General features: G+C 37.9%; 1 protein-coding gene across 4 annotated transcripts in view; it reads right to left on the bottom strand.

The window, feature by feature from the left end:
• Positions 1–18,399, bottom strand: part of plekhg4 (pleckstrin homology domain containing, family G (with RhoGef domain) member 4) — a 67,666-nt gene that overhangs the window by 24,276 nt on the left and 24,991 nt on the right. For all 4 annotated transcript variants that reach the window (XM_042760285.1, XM_042760286.1, XM_042760287.1 and 1 more), the window contains exons 4-11: positions 15,618–15,794; positions 15,413–15,536; positions 14,607–14,700; positions 10,966–11,052; positions 10,245–10,361; positions 9,496–9,594; positions 5,542–5,690; positions 340–478 (exon numbers count right to left, since the gene is read on the bottom strand). In XM_042760285.1, coding sequence (XP_042616219.1) covers positions 340–478; positions 5,542–5,690; positions 9,496–9,594; positions 10,245–10,361; positions 10,966–11,052; positions 14,607–14,700; positions 15,413–15,536; positions 15,618–15,794 — 986 coding nt within the window. The remainder of the gene's footprint in view (positions 1–339; positions 479–5,541; positions 5,691–9,495; positions 9,595–10,244; positions 10,362–10,965; positions 11,053–14,606; positions 14,701–15,412; positions 15,537–15,617; positions 15,795–18,399) is intronic.

Here is an 18,399-nt window from a genome sequence, read left to right as displayed (position 1 = left end):
TCAGGAGAAAATACCCCAAAACGCGTATACGCGTTAATCGACTCCAGAGGGTTAAGTGCTCCCTTTTCCAAAGTGTTACCATTAAAGATTTAGTAGAACTCTTATTCTTTATAAATCCACACTGAAACTTTGATTCAATGTTAGGTATGATATTTAGTGTATATTTACTGTATAGAGGATTTTTATAATAAAGTATGAAAAATAAATCAAAATGATCTATTTTCAAAGCCAATATAAGAAATGGTCACATTAAAGAACATTTGTGTCTCAGACACAGCTGTTACAGTCACCTGTCATGAATATAGTTCATAATAGCAAGTGCAAAACTTGAGTCCTCACCTCTCTGAATCCCTCCTCCAGAGTCTTAAACTCCATTATGAATTCCAGTTCCTGTGTGCATTTGTTGGACAGCATCACCAGTCTGTGAACCAACTCGTCCACTTGGTTATACAGGCGGCCTGCATTCTCAATGGCATCTCTAAAACACACACCAACAGGATGTCTTTAGCATATTAAAATTTAGTCTACATATTGTCTTGAGCTTGTTTCTAATCCCTGAGAGAAACTCCAAGCATCTGAGCTTGGAGAAAACGCTGACCGCAGGACTCGCATCTCATTGGCCGAGACACTCTTGTAGAACTCTCATCTTATTGGCTAAGACAGCCTTAGAGAATGTATTGACTGGACAGGGCTTTTAGAGTTTGAATGTAATTAGATGTGCAAGTTGGTTTTACAGAACAGTCTGGCAATGGGAGACAGTATGGAACAGAGCTGGAGTGTGTGTGTGTGTGTGTGTGCTGTATGAGAAAAGAAAAAGACTATAAATGAGAGAAACTATGTGAGAAGTCATTGACTGTATACTGTGTTATGCATACAAACAGTTGGTGAGAAAATATGTATTTCTTTAAATGCATAATTGTGATGAAATATGAGTAAAGATGCATTTTGTGTATCTGTGTGTTTGTGTGAATTGCCAACACTGTGACAGCGCACACTGTGCACAGCAGCAGAGGTTGATGTCTACTGGATGACTTCATCACTGCTGTAGTTCACTTACACAATACTGTATTGTGCCCTAGTCAAACATACATACAACATTTCCCCTCAATCATATGCCAACTGACTCAAATCCACTCTCTGATCCAAACATAACACCAGTGTCAATATTAGAATAGAGAACTGTTTTTGAAGAGTGCCACATTCCCATTTTGACTGCCAAAATACTTATCAAAGCAAATAAGGCTTAGTAATGCAGACAGACACGTTGCACATGCATAATAACACAACCACACTGAACTGTGCCCCCTGCTGTTAGATACACATTTATGCATATTCATTTTAAAATAAAGTTATCTCCATGGTAGTGTGTTTGGAGTTTGACAGCCCTAGTTCCTATTTAATTTCAGTGCGTGGAAAAGAGCTGCAACAGAGTTCCACAGAAAAAGAAAAGTTACACAAGTTCGGAAAGACATGAGGGTGAGTAAATGATAATTGAATTTTAATTTGGGGTGAACTTTAGGGTGTCGGTTGATGTAAGTTCAGTGTTGGAAACTATCTGAGTGTTAGACACAATGAGGGGCATAAGGGGCAAATCAGTGACCTCAGAATCAGTCCAAAACCCATCAATTATTCACAGCACACACCCAGAGCAAACATGGGTTAACACAGCATGCAGGAGATATCAAAGACATTCCAGCAGGAGAACGACAAAAGAGTAAGGATGGAGGGATGACAAAATCAGTAGCCTTCATTATCAGTTCAATTAAGCATTCACAGTACTGATTAAATATGTTTCTATATATAACCAGACAGATATCTACAGATATCAAAAAATTAGCATATTGTGATAAAAGTTCATTATTTTCCATAATGTAATGATAAAAATTAAACTTTCATATATTTTAGATCCATTGCACACCAACTGAAATATTTCAGGTCTTTTATTGTTTTAATACTGATGATTTTGGCATACAGCTCATGAAAACCCAAAATTCCTATCTCAAAAAATTAGCATATTTCATCCGACCAATAAAAGAAAAGTGTTTTTAATACAAAAAAAAGTCAACCTTCAAATAATTATGTTCAGTTATGCACTCAATACTTGGTTTGGGAATCCTTTTGCAGAAATGACTGCTTCAATGCGGCGTGGCATGGAGGCAATCAGCCTGTGGCACTGCTGAGGTGTTATGGAGGCCCAGGATGCTTCGATAGCGGCCTTAAGCTCATCCAGAGTGTTGGGTCTTGCGTCTCTCAACTTTCTCTTCACAATATCCCACAGATTCTCTATGGGGTTCAGGTCAGGAGAGTTGGCAGGCCAATTGAGCACAGTAATACCATGGTCAGTAAACCATTTACCAGTGGTTTTGGCACTGTGAGCAGGTGCCAGGTCGTGCTGAAAAACGAAATCTTCATCTCCATAAAGCTTTTCAGCAGATGGAAGCATGAAGTGCTCCAAAATCTCCTGATAGCTAGCTGCATTGACCCTGCCCCTTGATAAAACACATTGGACCAACACCAGCAGCTGAGCATGGCACCCCAGACCATCACTGACTGTGGCTACTTGACACTGGACTTCAGGCATTTTGGCATTTCCTTCTCCCCAGTCTTCCTCCAGACTCTGGCACCTTGATTTCCGAATGACATGCAAAATTTGGTTTCATCCGAAAAAAGTACTTTGGACCACTGAGCAACAGTCCAGTGCTGCTTCTCTGTAGCCCAGGTCAGGCGCTTCTGCCGCTGTTTCTGGTTCAAAAGCACACGCCTGTGCACGGTGGCTCTGGATGTTTCTACTCCAGACTCAGTCCACTGCTTCCGCAGGTCCCCCAAGGTCTGGAATCGGTCCTTCTCCACAATCTTCCTCAGGGTCCGGTCACCTCTTCTCGTTGTGCAGCGTTTTTTGCCACACTTTTTCCTTCCCACAGACTTCCCACTGAGGTGCCTTGATACAGCACTCTGGGAACAGCCTATTCGTTCAGAAATTTCTTTCTGTGTCTTACCCTCTCCCTTGAGGGTGTCAATGATGGCCTTCTGGACAGCAGTCAGGTCGGCAGTCTTACCCATGATTGCTGTTTTGAGTAATCAGGCTGGGAGTTTTTAAAAGCCTCAGGAATCTTTTGCAGGTGTTTAGAGTTAATTAGTTGATTCAGATGATTAGGTTAATAGCTCGTTTAGAGAACCTTTTCATGATATGCTAATTTTTTGAGATAGGAATTTTGGGTTTTTCATGAGCTGTATGCCAAAATCATCAGTATTAAAACAATAAAAGACCTGAAATATTTCAGTTGGTGTGCAATGAATCTAAAATATATGAAAGTTTAATTTTTATCATTACATTATGGAAAATAATGAACTTTTATCACAATATGCTAATTTTTTGAGAAGGACCTGTATACCTGGAGTCTTTATTTTATAATATACTACTAATAATTAGAAATAATAGTATACAAAAAGCACTAATAAAAATATAGCCAAATAATAATTTTTATATTAAAAGTTATATTATATTAATATCATGCACCATACCAATTAATACTAGCACTTATCTATTCTATTCTTTCTAATTTATATATACACATATACATATACACATATACATACATATATATATATATATATATATATATATATATTAAAATCTTGTGCTAGCCTAACTGAGACTTGTCACATCATTTGTATAGTGTTGCTCTCTTGTTGTTGGTCTGATTGCTTCTATTGATCTCCTCATTTGTAAATCAGTTTGGATAAAAGCATCTGCTAAATGATTAAATGTAAATGTAATGTAAAATCATCATCATCATTATTATTACAAGGCTAATTTCTTTTAAGGATTAATTGTGACAATTTGATGTATTTTTTTTTTCTTATTACTGTTAGTATATATTGTACTGTTCGACAAGGACTATAGAGAAGAGATAAAAAGAGGGATAAACAAGATCAAATTTCCTGTTTATATATACTTGAAACAAAAATCAGCAGGTTATAGGACCACCGGTGAGTAACAGCGTAATCATTCCAGTCAGTAAAAAAAGCAAGGGGTCATAGTTCACCTTAAGGATCCAAAGGAAGTGCTGAAATGACAAAAGGTGCGTCCCAAATGGCGTACTTGTGCACTATTCTATAACTTTTTTAGTATGAATAGTGCGAGTAGTGCGTTCACACTGAAAATTCCAAAAAGAAAAAGTGCACTTTAAATACACAGATGATGCACTTAACTGAAAAAACAAAGTGTGGAATGTTGAACACTTTGTGCACTCAACTGTTGCAGCTTTAATTACGTAGCAAAGGGGGAGGGGCTATCAGACTCCGATTATGAATGACAAAATAACCTTGTATAATTCATACACTACAGAGTTGAGTACATAAGTACAAAGTGTATGAGTGCATAGCGTATAGTGTGTCATTTGGGACACAGCTAAAGTCTAGACTGAGAGGGATTATGTGTGAGGGAAGAAGTAGGAGTCATGGTCACAGAAAAAAGGGCTGGATTTGTTCACTGTTGTCAAGCACTTTAGACTCAGTCACACCTGTGAGACTGAGTGCTTTGTGTGTCTGTCAGCATCCAGGTCATGTGTTTGTGTGTGAGCAGTTTAGGCCACTAAGGTTTCATTTCTGCATTTGTTAGGCAGCAAATGAGCAACTTGAAGTACATGTGCAGCTTTTAAACTATAATTTCACCTAATATGAAAGGGACAAATGGACGGAGATGACAAGGCTCACATTAAATCAGGTTACAGAACCAGAGAGGCTGGCTCAGATTCCTGCCGCTTGCATGTTTATTAAGTAGATGGAGACTGTGGGAAACCTAAATCCGAACCCTCAGTCTCAATGAGCAATTAACCAGGTCTTTATCAGCAAAGACCCTTACAAACACCAGGCTTGTGTCTGAGGCTTTGAAAGTGGGCTTGAGTAAGCCAGTGCAGACGTGCCCGTGTGTTTTAAGCAAAGTCAAACAGGAAGCAGCACCAGAGCTCTGCTGCATCCAAACCACAATATGTTATCAGAGAGACAGACACATGCGCATACTGGTGTCTGTTTAGCTCTGAGATTATGTGAGTACGTTTCAGTACGAAATGATTGTGTGCAGATAAAGACATTTCTCTTGGCTTGGCTGTGGGAAATACCAGTCACACTCCCTCAACCTCGAGCTGAACCCAGCCCTGATCATCAGAGTCTGAACATGCTCTCCCACGCTCTCAACACTTCTTTTTGTTCTCTCTTTATCCCTCTCTTGTTTGACATTCTCATGTCTCTCATTGTTCAATTTACTTCCAGAACTGCCTCGCTGCCTACTGCCTATTTAGGCAGCATCCTTACTGGAACTTCATTGGTGGCTCATTTGTAATGTTTTACATAGGCAGAAACTCACATGAAGCACACAGGAGACTCAATTTACAACTGATTTCTATACGTGATAAGGACGTGATACGTGATAATGAGTATGCATATAACATACAAACTTTATGTAAAACAGTCATTTATAGTCACTCCTTTTATAAATACCTTTTCAGTATTCATTGAATTGCATGTACATGTACATCTCACCTGTAGTCCTCTGTCAGACTGACATTGGTTTCTTCTTTTCGCAAACAGGACAGAGCGGCTCCTCCCTCCAGCTGTAGCCGCACCAACCTGCTGTCCTCCAGAACAGTCCTCATCAACTCTTTGTACTTACACAATAAGATCTGTGCCTCCTGCAAACATATAAACACACACATGTCTTACTATAAAACACAGACACTGCTCTATAACTGCACACATTCCCATACACCTTATTATTACATATACACATCTCATCTACTGTTCCTGTCTCACAAACTCCCTCCACATTGAGAGGAATATCTGTGGTTTCCACAGCAGCACACATTACCTGTACACACTCTCATGCACACTGGCATTATTATTCATTAAATGATATCTACACCTCCTTCATCTAATACCAGCTCATGTTTGTGCTCATTAAATGATCAAATGAGCTTAAGCTAAAGTACAATGTGTAATACACATAACTGCCACACCTTCGGGTGTGTGTGTGTTTTGCCATTTTACTTAAAGCTGGATTTTATTCTTAACAATACAACACGTCTTGCACTTTATGTACTGACCCCCTTTGGTGTAGATACAGAATGATAGAGCAAATGTTTAGTAAATTCACTGTAGAAATGCGCACAGGTGTAAGTTTTCAGCAGCTCCAGTCTACAGTGTCACATAATACTTTAAAATAATTTAATGAGATAATTTGGTGCTTGAGAAACATTTCTTATTATTTTCATTGTTGAAAACAGATGTGCAATTTAATATTTTTGCAGAAACCATGATACTTTATTCCAGATTTTTTTTAAATGAATAACAAAGTTCAATAGAACAGTATTTATTAGAAAGAGAAATAATTAGTAACAAGTTAAACTGTTAGTTTGTATCAATTTAATGTATAATTGCTGAAGAGTAAATTCTTCTATATATGAATGAATGTCATTTGAACTTTTGAGTGTAAATGATTTGAAACACCATCATCTCAAGCACTAATACTATTTTTTTTTTTAATCTTCTTAAGTGTAAAATGTTTAAAATGGTTCAAATTACTTGGCACACATTTACGTTTCTGAAAATTGCCTGACAAATGTACTGAAACCACTTCTGAAAGTGGTTCTTGATAGTAAACAAGGGTCATAAATTAGCAAAACGCTATTTTAATTAAAATCTAAAAAGGGGTAGTATTTGAGGTGTAATACTTTTTTGGGGTGTATGAGCCTATTTGTGTGTGTACCACCCAGAAAAGCATCCATAATACCTACCCAATGATGCAGATGGTGGTCTGACCACACTATGCAGAGTTTATAAAGTACTAACAAGAAAATCTTACAAGTGAATTTGAAAAAGTACTCAAAGTGATAAAAATCTCAATTACTGTCATGCATCTACACCCTAATTAGCATGTGTGTGTGAAGTGGGATGAAACTGAAGAGCAATTACACAAATTTCAAATGGATGTTTCGGTGTTTTTCACAGAACTGCTTTAAAATTCTTCATAGACGGTGTATTTTTAACTGTTAAATGGGTGAAAAATAGAACATATGTGAGGCTTTTGTAAAAATATAGGGAGAAAATAACAATATTGTAATGAAAAGACATGAAAAAGAAGAGGGCACACATTCAGACTAATGTAGGGAGACTGAAGACAAAAAAGAAACGGCCGAGAAATGAGAGGACAGGCCGAGACTTGCTTTGGTTTTCTATTCATTTAACATCCAAGCATCACTTCATCCACAAGAGGGGCTGTTTTAGCATTCAGCACAAAGTCAAGCAGAAATCCATACCCTCAACCACCAGAGCATTTCTGCCTCTCCATTCTACTCTTCAAATAAACCCTTTCAGGGCTCTAGACTAACTTTTTGCACTGGTTGCACTGGTGCGCATAACTTTTTTTCTTAGGTGCACCAGCACAAAAGTTAGGTGCACTCAAAATTTCGACCGCATCGCATTTAACACCGCAGTTTTAAAAGTTCACTTTTTTTTTAAATCGCTGTCCATATAGGCAATATTGACTTGTAAATGATTAACTAACAATCTGGTCAACATAAAGTTCTTTATTTGAAGCACAATTCTACAAGGAATGGTAACTAACTGAAAAAGTGTTGGTGCTTAAAGTGCTTCACTGAGCTGAAATTTAAACTTAAAACATCTCAAGATAAATTAAATAAAAAGAAAATCTAAATTAAGTGTTTTAAGGGCTTTAAACTGAACATCTCATGGCTCAATGTCTTATGGACTATCCTCCATTGCAGTCACATGCTCCTCGGATGGCCAACTCCTATAGTTTAGCCTTCTTGATCTTTGGCCTTGACTAAACCAGCTGGCCACACTCTCTCTAGCAGCAAAATCTTCCAGACTTGGTCCCTCTACACTGATTCCGATCAGATCTTCACTGTGTCTGAATGAAGGGATGCTCTAGTGTCTGATTTGAACAGCTAAACAGTCCCTAAACAGCTTATACTACTGTCTCAGCTATTACAATAGTTCAGTTTTGTATGTAATAGCAAAGTGATTATATTTCGTTTTGTTTGTTTTTTGAGTTAATTTAGAAAAAACGTTTGGAGCATTTTTTTGTTTGTTAAATATAAGTTTCAGGTTTTTTTTTTTTTTTTAAAGTAACGACCAATCGGCCAGCGTTAGACAGTGAGCCTATGTTTGATCAATTTATCCTTCTCAAATCATCACGACTCGCCTAAAATAAAATCTATAGATATAAAACAGTTCAAGCATATAACAATGTTTAAACGTTAGACCCAGATAAATGTGCGCTATATCCAATAGTTTGTGCGGAGACGCTTCAGGAAATGGAGACACCAGCGTGAAAACTTGCGTCTCGTATTGTTTTCGTCATGTGATAAAGGTTTGTTGACGATGATATTTAGTCATAATTTTCGTTGACGAAAGCAACACTACTGTTGAGCCGCTCTTGACAGTCGCGGTAACACGGTCTCGTGTTGTTTCCACCAGCGCAAATTTTTTTATCACTAATTGATGGATGCCTAAAATACAAAAGTAAGGAGAAGTCTAAAACAGGCGGGAGGCCCGACCCGCGTCTGAACTATGATGTGGAAATTATCCTGAAGCCCGGCTCGAGGGGCGTAAAAAAGTTGGGGTCCATCGGGCTCGGGCTAAAATGCAGGGCTGTAGTGTCTGTTGTTGAACCAAAGGGAGACTTTCAGAGACTTTTTTCCCCCCTCGAACGGCTGGTCACACACAGTGATTTTTTTTGTCGCATGTAGAGTCCTGTCTTTGGAAGTGATTTTAAAGATGGCTGCAGATAAACACCCCTCTGGGAGATCATTTTTTCTTCTGAGGCCCTGTTTTTCCCCAGAAGCCTGTGGATAAAAAGGTTCTTTGTGACCTCCACTGACAGCCAGAGGTCAACTCAGTCAAAGCCTTGACACACTTACCCCAACCACAAACAAACCGAACCTATTTTTCAAAACTAGACATCGCTTCTAAAACTAAAACTAGAAATCTCTTCTTTAAATCACCGTAACTGGACACCAGTGCCACTGCTGTACTTCATGGAAACAGAATAGAAGTCTCTCAGACTCAAGATGTCAGTGCCATGGTGGTGATGCCCTCCTGAGGTAGAGTTCACTGTCAAGCTGACTGATGCAGGTAGTCATACAGAGTCCTCAGGCTGCATTCCAAGTAAACATAACTAAAATCAAGAGTTTGGGGGCCTAAGTGGATCACAGACTAAGTACCCACAATATATATCCTTCAAACAATACAGCAAACCAACGCCATGAGTTCGGTTTCCAGGGAATGCAAGAACTGAGAAAAATGTCTACCATGAATTCAACAGAAGAAACATCGGATAAAAGAGTCTGCCAAGATGTATAGAGTACATACAGTACACAGCTCTCTCATTCTGAAAAGGACTGGGACAAAGCATTTTCTGTGAGACCACTCAGCTGAGCTGTTTTTAGAAAAGTATTTTATTGTCTCTTGCAGTACCTCTGCTGTAGGGGGCAGCACTGTGGACTCCAGTTTGCTGATGGTGTTCTGAAGCAGGTTCACAGCATCATCACAATGACTGGTCAGCTGTTCCAACCTCTGAAATATAACAGCAAGAAATGTTTGATTAGGAACAAGAACCCAACAGAAAATAAAACCTCCAGAATAATAACCAGAAATTGTCAGATATGGTACAACATCTAATATATGCATATATATGACTGCACATTAAATTATTCATATGTAAATGTTTTACGTTGTCTGGCAACTATAAAAATATTAATTGGCAGAGGAACTGTTTATTGTGATCATTATTAATACATTTCAACCACTAAACACTTATATTATGGCTGCATGGCCTTCTGTGGCTTATTTCTTTATTTATCCATAATAAGGCTGGAATGCAATACACAATTTAAAAAATCTGAACAGATTGTAAAACAAAAGGCATCATACACTTGGCAACTTTTTATAAATGGTTACAAAAAAAAAAATTGGCAAAATGACTGAGGATCACACACTTAGGGATTTTTCAAGTTGTTCCTGAGCTGTTTCTAACATTTGCAGAAACGTGTCTCTTTTTTAGGAGGCACATGACAGATTTAATATAGAAAACAATATGTGTTCTAAAATCGGCTAAAAATATCACACATATTTAATATCTTTTGACTAATCAGATATAGGGTAAAAGACATGTAGTGCATTCCTGCTTTCAGCGATATGAATGATGAAGATGATGATTTTCTCACCACTCTGAAACAGATCCAGCTGCTGTGAGAGTAAGGGAAAGTGCCTTCAAACTCAGTGGGGAGTTGAGAGATGTCCACATGCTTATAGAGAGATTTGAGCGATGTCAACAACTCCACCTGACAGATGCCAAAAGAACACAACAGTCCTCAGGTTTAGCTTCTGCATTAAAAGGGGACCGATATGTATTGCAGTGCTATCATGAACACTTCAGATGCCACAATAGCTGTTCTAATAGCTTAGATAGATGTCTGAGCTACACTATCTGTCCAGCTGTTGTGACATTCTCAACTGAAGCACTTTCCTACGTAGCTACAAGAGTCTATCTCTGGCAGTCTGATTTGTGTCAGGCACAAGCGTACAAACACTTGTGTTTTAAAATAGCCATCTATTTCTCAGAGAGTGCAGACTAACTAGCTGAACGCATGATTTTTGACGGTGCTGTTGGATGCGGAGGGTGGTCACAATGCTCTGGAACAAAACCATTCAGCTACATTTTATTAAAGGATGTTTTTCTGTTTTCCTTTATCACTAACTAGAAGCCTTCATTAAACTGACATTTTTCTCCAGGACCTAAAGGTCAAAACTGACTCCATTTCCTCTCCTACAGTCTAAACTATGGATTTATGTTTGTATTTTCCATTCTACAATCCTCATTGGTTTTGTTACTGTGGCTGTAAAGTCATAGCAAGTTACAGATGATGGGTAATATCTGTGTGTTACCGGTACAGAAGTGGTTTTCTCCACACGTAGAGTCAGATCTCTGTCGGCCAGCAGCAGTACTGTATGGATGCATCCCGGCATGGCTTCCTACAGAGATTGAATAGACTATACATCACAGACAGCACCATGAATTACACAGCTCACAGTCCTACTGACCAAAAAAATAATAATTTGCAGTTTTTATGATTAGCAAATATGATTTTTTTAAACATAATATTATAGATATTGCTATTGAAACAGATGGATACAATGGAGCTTGCATTTGTACTATTTGACTATTCCTTAAATTCACTTTCTTTTGTATTGTTATGTATATCTGATAGTAACAGATTACTGAAAAACAAACAAAGTAGGGTAGGGCTTTGATTCCATCCATCGGTTGTTGATTGGTGGAGGCAGATCTGAATGTGAGCTTGCAGTCCATAGTTGTGAACAAAATGTTTGGGAAAACATGAGTGTATGTCACCAGAGAAAAGCCTGTTGTTTCACAGGAAGATCGAGTTATGACATTTTGACTAAGAATTACGACGTTAAAAAACACAACAAAATAACAGAGAGCTGAGAGCTGTTTTTGTCTGTTTCCTTGTATGTCATCGTGCATTCTGATCATGCATGCATTATCATGCCATCATAGCCACATCAGAACAGAAGGAAGAAAAGCTTTGCTGGAATGAAACAATAGCATATTTACTAAGGAATGTTCCAGAAACATCAACAAACTCTTCAGGGTTGAGATATATTTACTGCAGATATTTACTGCCTACTTACTCAGACAGGAGTTTTCTTCACTTTGTTTTTTGAGTGTATTAAAATAATGCATGTATTGTGAGTTTGGATCAGGTTTCCAGTTTTCCCCTGTCATGTGGGGGCTGAAGAGAGGGAATGATAAATGTGGGGACTGTTCCAGGTTAACAAAAGCCTGGCAGAGAATATAATATTTTGGGAATATACCTTTTTATTAGACTGATAAACTAAACTCAAATATGTGTCAGAACTCTAACAACTACAAAAATATCAATCCTTTTATATACTGCTGTTCAAAAGTACTTTTTTTTTTTAAATACATCTATTTAGCAAAGATTCAATTGTTTCAGTTGATCAACAGTGTGCTTACACACACACACACACACACACACACACACACACACATATATTTATATTTATATATATATATATATATATATATATATATATATATATATATATATACAAAAACAAACACACTTATATGCTTTTTATATATATATATATATATATATATATATATATATATATATATATATATATATAGATATAGATATATAGATATTTAAAATCAAATCATAATGATTTCTGAAGGACCATGTGACACTGAAGACTGCAGTAATGGCTGCTGAAAATACAGCTTTGGCATTATAGGAATACATTAAGTATTAAAACAGAAAACTATAAAATATAAAATATATGTTTTTGCTGTATAATAAGATAATAGTATCAGAGGAAGAAGGAGAGCCCGTGGCTGTTTCCTGAGGACCGGTCACAGTGCTATTGCATTCATTCAGACAGATATCATCTGTCAGTGTTAGCACTGACTTGAATACAACAAAAGGTGCTCCAACACGTGACGTTCACATAGTTTAGCAGTATATCATCAAGAATCTCCTAAACATTCAGTAAAACCTTTTCCACAAGACAGCACTTGTATGCTATCCATCATGGATTACAGATACAGACAGAAGATCAAAGAGAAGAAGAAAAATAAATGAAGGAAAGGGCACACAGGGGTTTTCTGCAGCTGTGCTACAGCTTAAATGAGTAGAGACAATAAAAACCTCTCCTAGCAGCCCAGTGCTATTTAAAACAATACTGTTATTAAAAACCTTCTAATTTTTACTTCTATATTGCTAATGTTTATTGCTCTCCATCTCACTCAGGAAGTTTAAACGGTGAAGTCAGCTTGGGCACATCCTCAGTCTTTAGAGTGAGGCAGGAAAGCAGCATTAAAGGGTTACTCCACCGCAAAATGAAAATTTTGTCATTAATCACTTACCCCCACATGTCGTTCCAAACCCGTAAAAGCTCCATTCGTCTTCAGAACACAATTTAAGATATTTTGGATGAAAACAGGGAGGCGTGAGACTGTTCATAGACTGCCAAATAAATAACAGTGTCAAGGTCCAAGAAAGTATGAAAGCATCGTCAGAATACTCCATCTGCCATCAGTGATTCAACCGTAACGTTATGAAGCGACGAGAATACTTTTTGTACGCAAATAAAATAAAAATAATGATCTCTCCTCTGTGTCTCTCCAAATCAGCATAGCGCCATTTTGGCAATTCTGAGCAGTACGCAGGCGGCGTACGCTCTTCTGTGTCAGCCGCACTGCGCCGATGCGCTGTTTGCTTTCAAACCAAAGTGTAAATACACATAAAAAACGTATCTTTGTGGCACAGCTGATACAGAAGAGTGTAAGCCGCTTGCGTACCAGTCAGATTTGTCAAAATGACGCTACGCTGATGTGGAGAGACACAGAGGAGAGGAATTGTTGAATAAAGTCATTATTTTCTTCGTGTACAAAAAGTATTCTCGTCGCTTCATAACGTTACGGTTGAATCACTGATGGCAGATGGAGTATTCTGACGATGCTTTTCATACTTTCCTGGACCTTGACTGTTATTTATTTGGCAGTCTATGGGACAGTCTCAAGCCTCCCTGTTTTCATCCAAAATATCTTAAATTGTGTTCTGAAGACGAACGAAGCTTTTACGGGTTTGGAACGAAATGGGGGTAAGTGCTTAATGACAAAATTTTCATTTTGGGGTGGAGTATCCCTTTAAGGTCCACGGCACAAACTCTAAAGACACTTCTATTAAATGTGCTCAGGAATCATGTTCCTGCAATATTTCTTTATTGGTGTCCTCACATCCCTCGTGTAAATGACTGGTGAGGTGAGTCATTTCACTTGAGTATCTTATACAGTTTAAGCCCACTCAGATGAGATAATCCATCCACTGTCCATAAACACCCAAAACAAATGTATATAATCAAATCTGACAGGATATGATTTTTGTGTACTGTGTCTACTGCCACCAAGCCAGGCTACACTTGTAAATGATGAACCTTTCTTTAAGCACTGAGATGAAATCTAAGTAACTAACTACTGACAAACAAGAATCCAGGTTCTTCATGTACAATAACCAATCCCAGATGAGGAAAGGAAAAGCAAACCCATCTCCCTCGCTCTCTTACTCTCGTGTGAGTATGTCCTATTGTGTAACCTATTGTGTTTCTGTTTGCTATGACTATTTATTTCCACAGCTGGTAAATCACAGTTAACATCTATGATGTGCTGCTTTTATTTGCCTTGTTTAACCAAAAATGACTGATTTTGTCGATGGAAACTCTTCTCAAATGTTTGCTTTAGTTTAGTGAGCTGTCTTCTGAATTCCTTAGCAGCAGATGTCTGTTTGAAGTGAAATATCAGGATACTTGGCATGTTTGCATTCCATTTAGTTTTGAAGCAAGTATGAGAAAGGAAACGCCTTGAGGATGTGAACGGTATGTGACAGTTCTCTGTGAGTAGGATTCTCTGGAGGTTATGGACGAATGGTAGACTGTATATGTGTGCGTTATCACAAATCACACTATCAGGGTGTTCTTACCCGGAGGATGGTGAAGGCTTTAAAGAGGGCGGGGACAGGAGAACACCTGCGGGCATCCACCAGGACAGTCAGTCCCAAAGCACTAACCTCCTTCCTGTTTGTCAAATCAAGGTCACATTTTTAATGAAGGATTGTTTGTTAGTCTATATACAAAAAAAATCACAGGTTGATAAAAGTAGACTTAGAAAAGTCTGTTGTCTAACGAATCGCAGAGAAAACACCAACACCACCGTTCAAAAGTTAAGGGTCAGTAAGATTTTCTTGGCTTTTTGAAAGAAATTAATACTTTTATTCAGCAAGGGCGCATTAAGACAATCAAAAGTGCTGGTAAAACATTTATAATGTTATAATGCTATTTCAAATAAATGCTGTTCTATTCTATTCACATTCTATTCTAAAACATTCTATTCATCAAAGAATTGTGTAAAAAAAAAGTATCATGGTTTCCGCAAAAATATTAATCAGCACAACTATTTTACACATTGATAACAATAAGAAATGTTTCTTAAGCACTAAATCAGCACATTAGATTGATTTGTGAAGGATCACGTGAGACTGAAGACTGGAGTAATGACTGCTGAAAATTCAGCTTTGCCATCACAGAAAAAAATAACATTTTAAATATATATTCAATTAGAAAAAGTAGTTTAAATTGTAGTAATATTTCGACATTATTACTGCTTTTACTATATTTTTTTATCAAAAATATGAAGCCTTGGTGATCATAACAGACTTCTTTCAAAAACATTAAAAAAATAAATAAATAACTGACCACAAACTTTTGATCTATGAATTGCAGTAGTTACCTGAGTGTACTGAAGAAGTAGAGCATGATCCGCACCAGCTCTCCACTATTGCAGTTTGGATTCAACCAGACAGTGTTTCTCGTTGTCACTGTCACAAGCGCATGGCCTGATTTATCTCTTGTTCCTAAAATTTATTTTAAAAGATGAGCTTTTGGATCAAATTGACGGAAAGACCACATTAACAGCAATTAAAGAAGACCCTCACCGGGCAGGCAGAGCACTCCTGAGCTCAGGACGTCACGATTGATGTCATGAGCCTCACTCTGGACAGGCTGGGTCTTCTGGGAGATGGGCGGCAGTGGTGGAGGAACTGCTGAGGGGTCTTCACTTTGAGTTTTCACAGACAGGTGGGAAACAATACTGTCTACTTCCTGACTGGATGCTGGAATATAAATAATAATAATAATAATTTCAACACAAACAACACCGGCACGCACACACAATGTTGACAATAATCATAGTCTTTAGTTTATGGTACATTAGTACAGAGACTTTAGTAAGCCCACAGATACAGTACACTGATTTGATCAACGTGAGTTAGTCTTTACTGCCATGTTTGATTGCTCAGTAACAAAAATGGATTTAACTGAGACGCTTACTCACTGAAAGATATACAGCACAGTTTATAGATGTCTGACTGATAACTTAATTTGCCTCAAACTTCAAAAAAAGCTAAATCTCTGGGTCGTGAAAAACTTATTCAGAATCTGAAAACACAGAGGTCTTTTCACATGACAGATCTCTTTATAAAGCCAGTAGACCCACATTCTCTTAATCCCCTATTAACAAACAGCAACACAGAGATGTTGGATCGGAGCATGAGCATTTGTCCAATCTGTACCATCATGCAGCTCGACCCTCAAATCACAAACACACTCTACTAGCTAATTTTAAGCATCCCATGTATCATCCTGTGCATCGACCCATAGGGCAGCTTGGATCTCTGCCCCATATACCTGACAGCACGATAGGGCTCAGAGATAACTGGAGATAAGCTTCCGACAGTCATAAAACTAAAGTTTCACTCTGCTGCGCTGCCACGCACTGCTGCTGTGTAGAAAATAGATACTGAGATAAAAAACAGATGAGATAGAGTACTGGGAATTCCAGGACTCGTAAAACAGCTTGCACAAGGACAAGGAAAACAAGTATAAACTGATCTGAAGCATAATCTGGCTGAGATTGCTATATTTCAGAAGGGATCTGAGCTGGAACCGCTGAAGTGTGCTTCTGAGGAAGAAAATCTAAACATAATGGAATGTACTTCTTCAGTTAGGTAAAAAGCTACAATAATAAAAAAAAATACACTGTTTACCCCCACTTTCTCTGTCTCCTTGTCTACCCAACATCCTCCTCGCCAGAGAATGCTCACATTGAGGAAGTCGACCATATGAGCCCCCCGAGGAGCTGAGTGCTTCCCCAGACAGGGCAGAGCAGAGAGGGTCTTGGCTTCACAATGTCTCACCACAGTCTGGAGTTCAGTCTGGCCATCATCCATGTCCTCAGCCTTTATTCTTTGTGCATTTCTTCTCCTTTCTATCTGATTTTCTTTTCTTTCTGATGTGGCCAGACACTGAATAGTCAGACCAAACTCTATAACATGCTATTTATACTAAATATTTTCATACAGCAGACACATTCATTATTTTTATTGTAATAGAATGACTGCAATTACATGCCTCCCTATTAATGTGTGTACATACTGTATATGTGTCTGCTGTAAAAAATGACACATTAGTAAATGCATGGTCTGGCCAAGCAGTCACAAATCAAACATTGCTCACTTTTGGAAATTTTACAGATTTTATCCATACTATCTAGTTCTTTAGTCAGTTTTTAAATGTGTGCGCTCCATCTGTCCAGCTCATCAGCTCTCTCTTTCACAGACTGAATACTCATCAAAGTCTGTACTGCTTTTCAAGAGGTTTTCATAGATCTTCGAGAAGCACTGTCCAAAGATAATTTTCCTTTCAGAACTAAAAATAGTCAATCTAAACTCCCAGCAAACTGCTGACACTGAATATTTGAAGTTAACTTTTCAATTTCTAGTGAGTCTTATACACTCGAAACAGTTGATTTAAAATGTTACACCTGAAATACTCTGAAAAATGCATACATGATGAAAAGACTAAATGAAAAAATAGCAGATAAGCTTACTTCTTTGTGTGTATAGAATCACTGATGTAGTACTAAAACTCAAAAAATGGTTTAGGGTTTGTGAACCTCCCACTAAGAGAGAAAGAATCAGATCTATCATAGTCAAACTACCACAACAAACACACCATCATTTCTTCTTTCTGCTGTTCCTGTCTTCAAAGCAGTGCAACCAGCACCCGTTCTCCATTACTTAAATACTCCATCTATAACCCCCATCACACACATTTAAACATCACCCTCCACTTACCCCCTGCAATTTCAGAGGTCCCGCAGCAGGGTTTGTGTTCAGGCCCACCCACCTCACCTCATTTAATGTATCTTTCTTCACACCTGTAGCACACCTGAGCCAGGTGAGCACATCCTCTGGATGAAGAGGAGGTGGGACACTGACAGCAACCTTTGTGGAAACTCACAATGTGTAGGACTTATTATATAAAAAAAAAATGATGTGGCCACATATTAAGAATTTGTTAGTTTGAGTTAATCAAACCGTTGCCATGTTGTACTACTTATTTAATATAATTTAATATATTGTGGGAACTAATTAGTACAGAGTGGCCTTGCTTTACTTAAAATGAGGGAACAAATTAATAAGTCATAGGAACAAACTCATAATTTGTGTACAGGGCTTCATAAAAAGCAGATATAATGCATTATGTATGTGCAGACAAGCAGCTCCTGATCACACAAAAACACTCTGCTTTACTCACTACAACAAATGTCTAAAAATAGTTTAATCTAAACGAAAGCAGGATTGAGTTACTAAAGTACACAAAGCAGAAATCCTGCACATGACCCAGGCTTCTCTTCAGCTGTTTCCTTTAGCAGTT

Source organism: Cyprinus carpio, chromosome A7 (genome assembly GCF_018340385.1).
Source record: "Cyprinus carpio isolate SPL01 chromosome A7, ASM1834038v1, whole genome shotgun sequence".
NCBI lineage: Eukaryota > Metazoa > Chordata > Actinopteri > Cypriniformes > Cyprinidae > Cyprinus > Cyprinus carpio.
The sequence above is the reverse complement of the archived record's forward strand: the minus strand, read 5'-3'. Positions and strand labels throughout refer to the sequence as shown.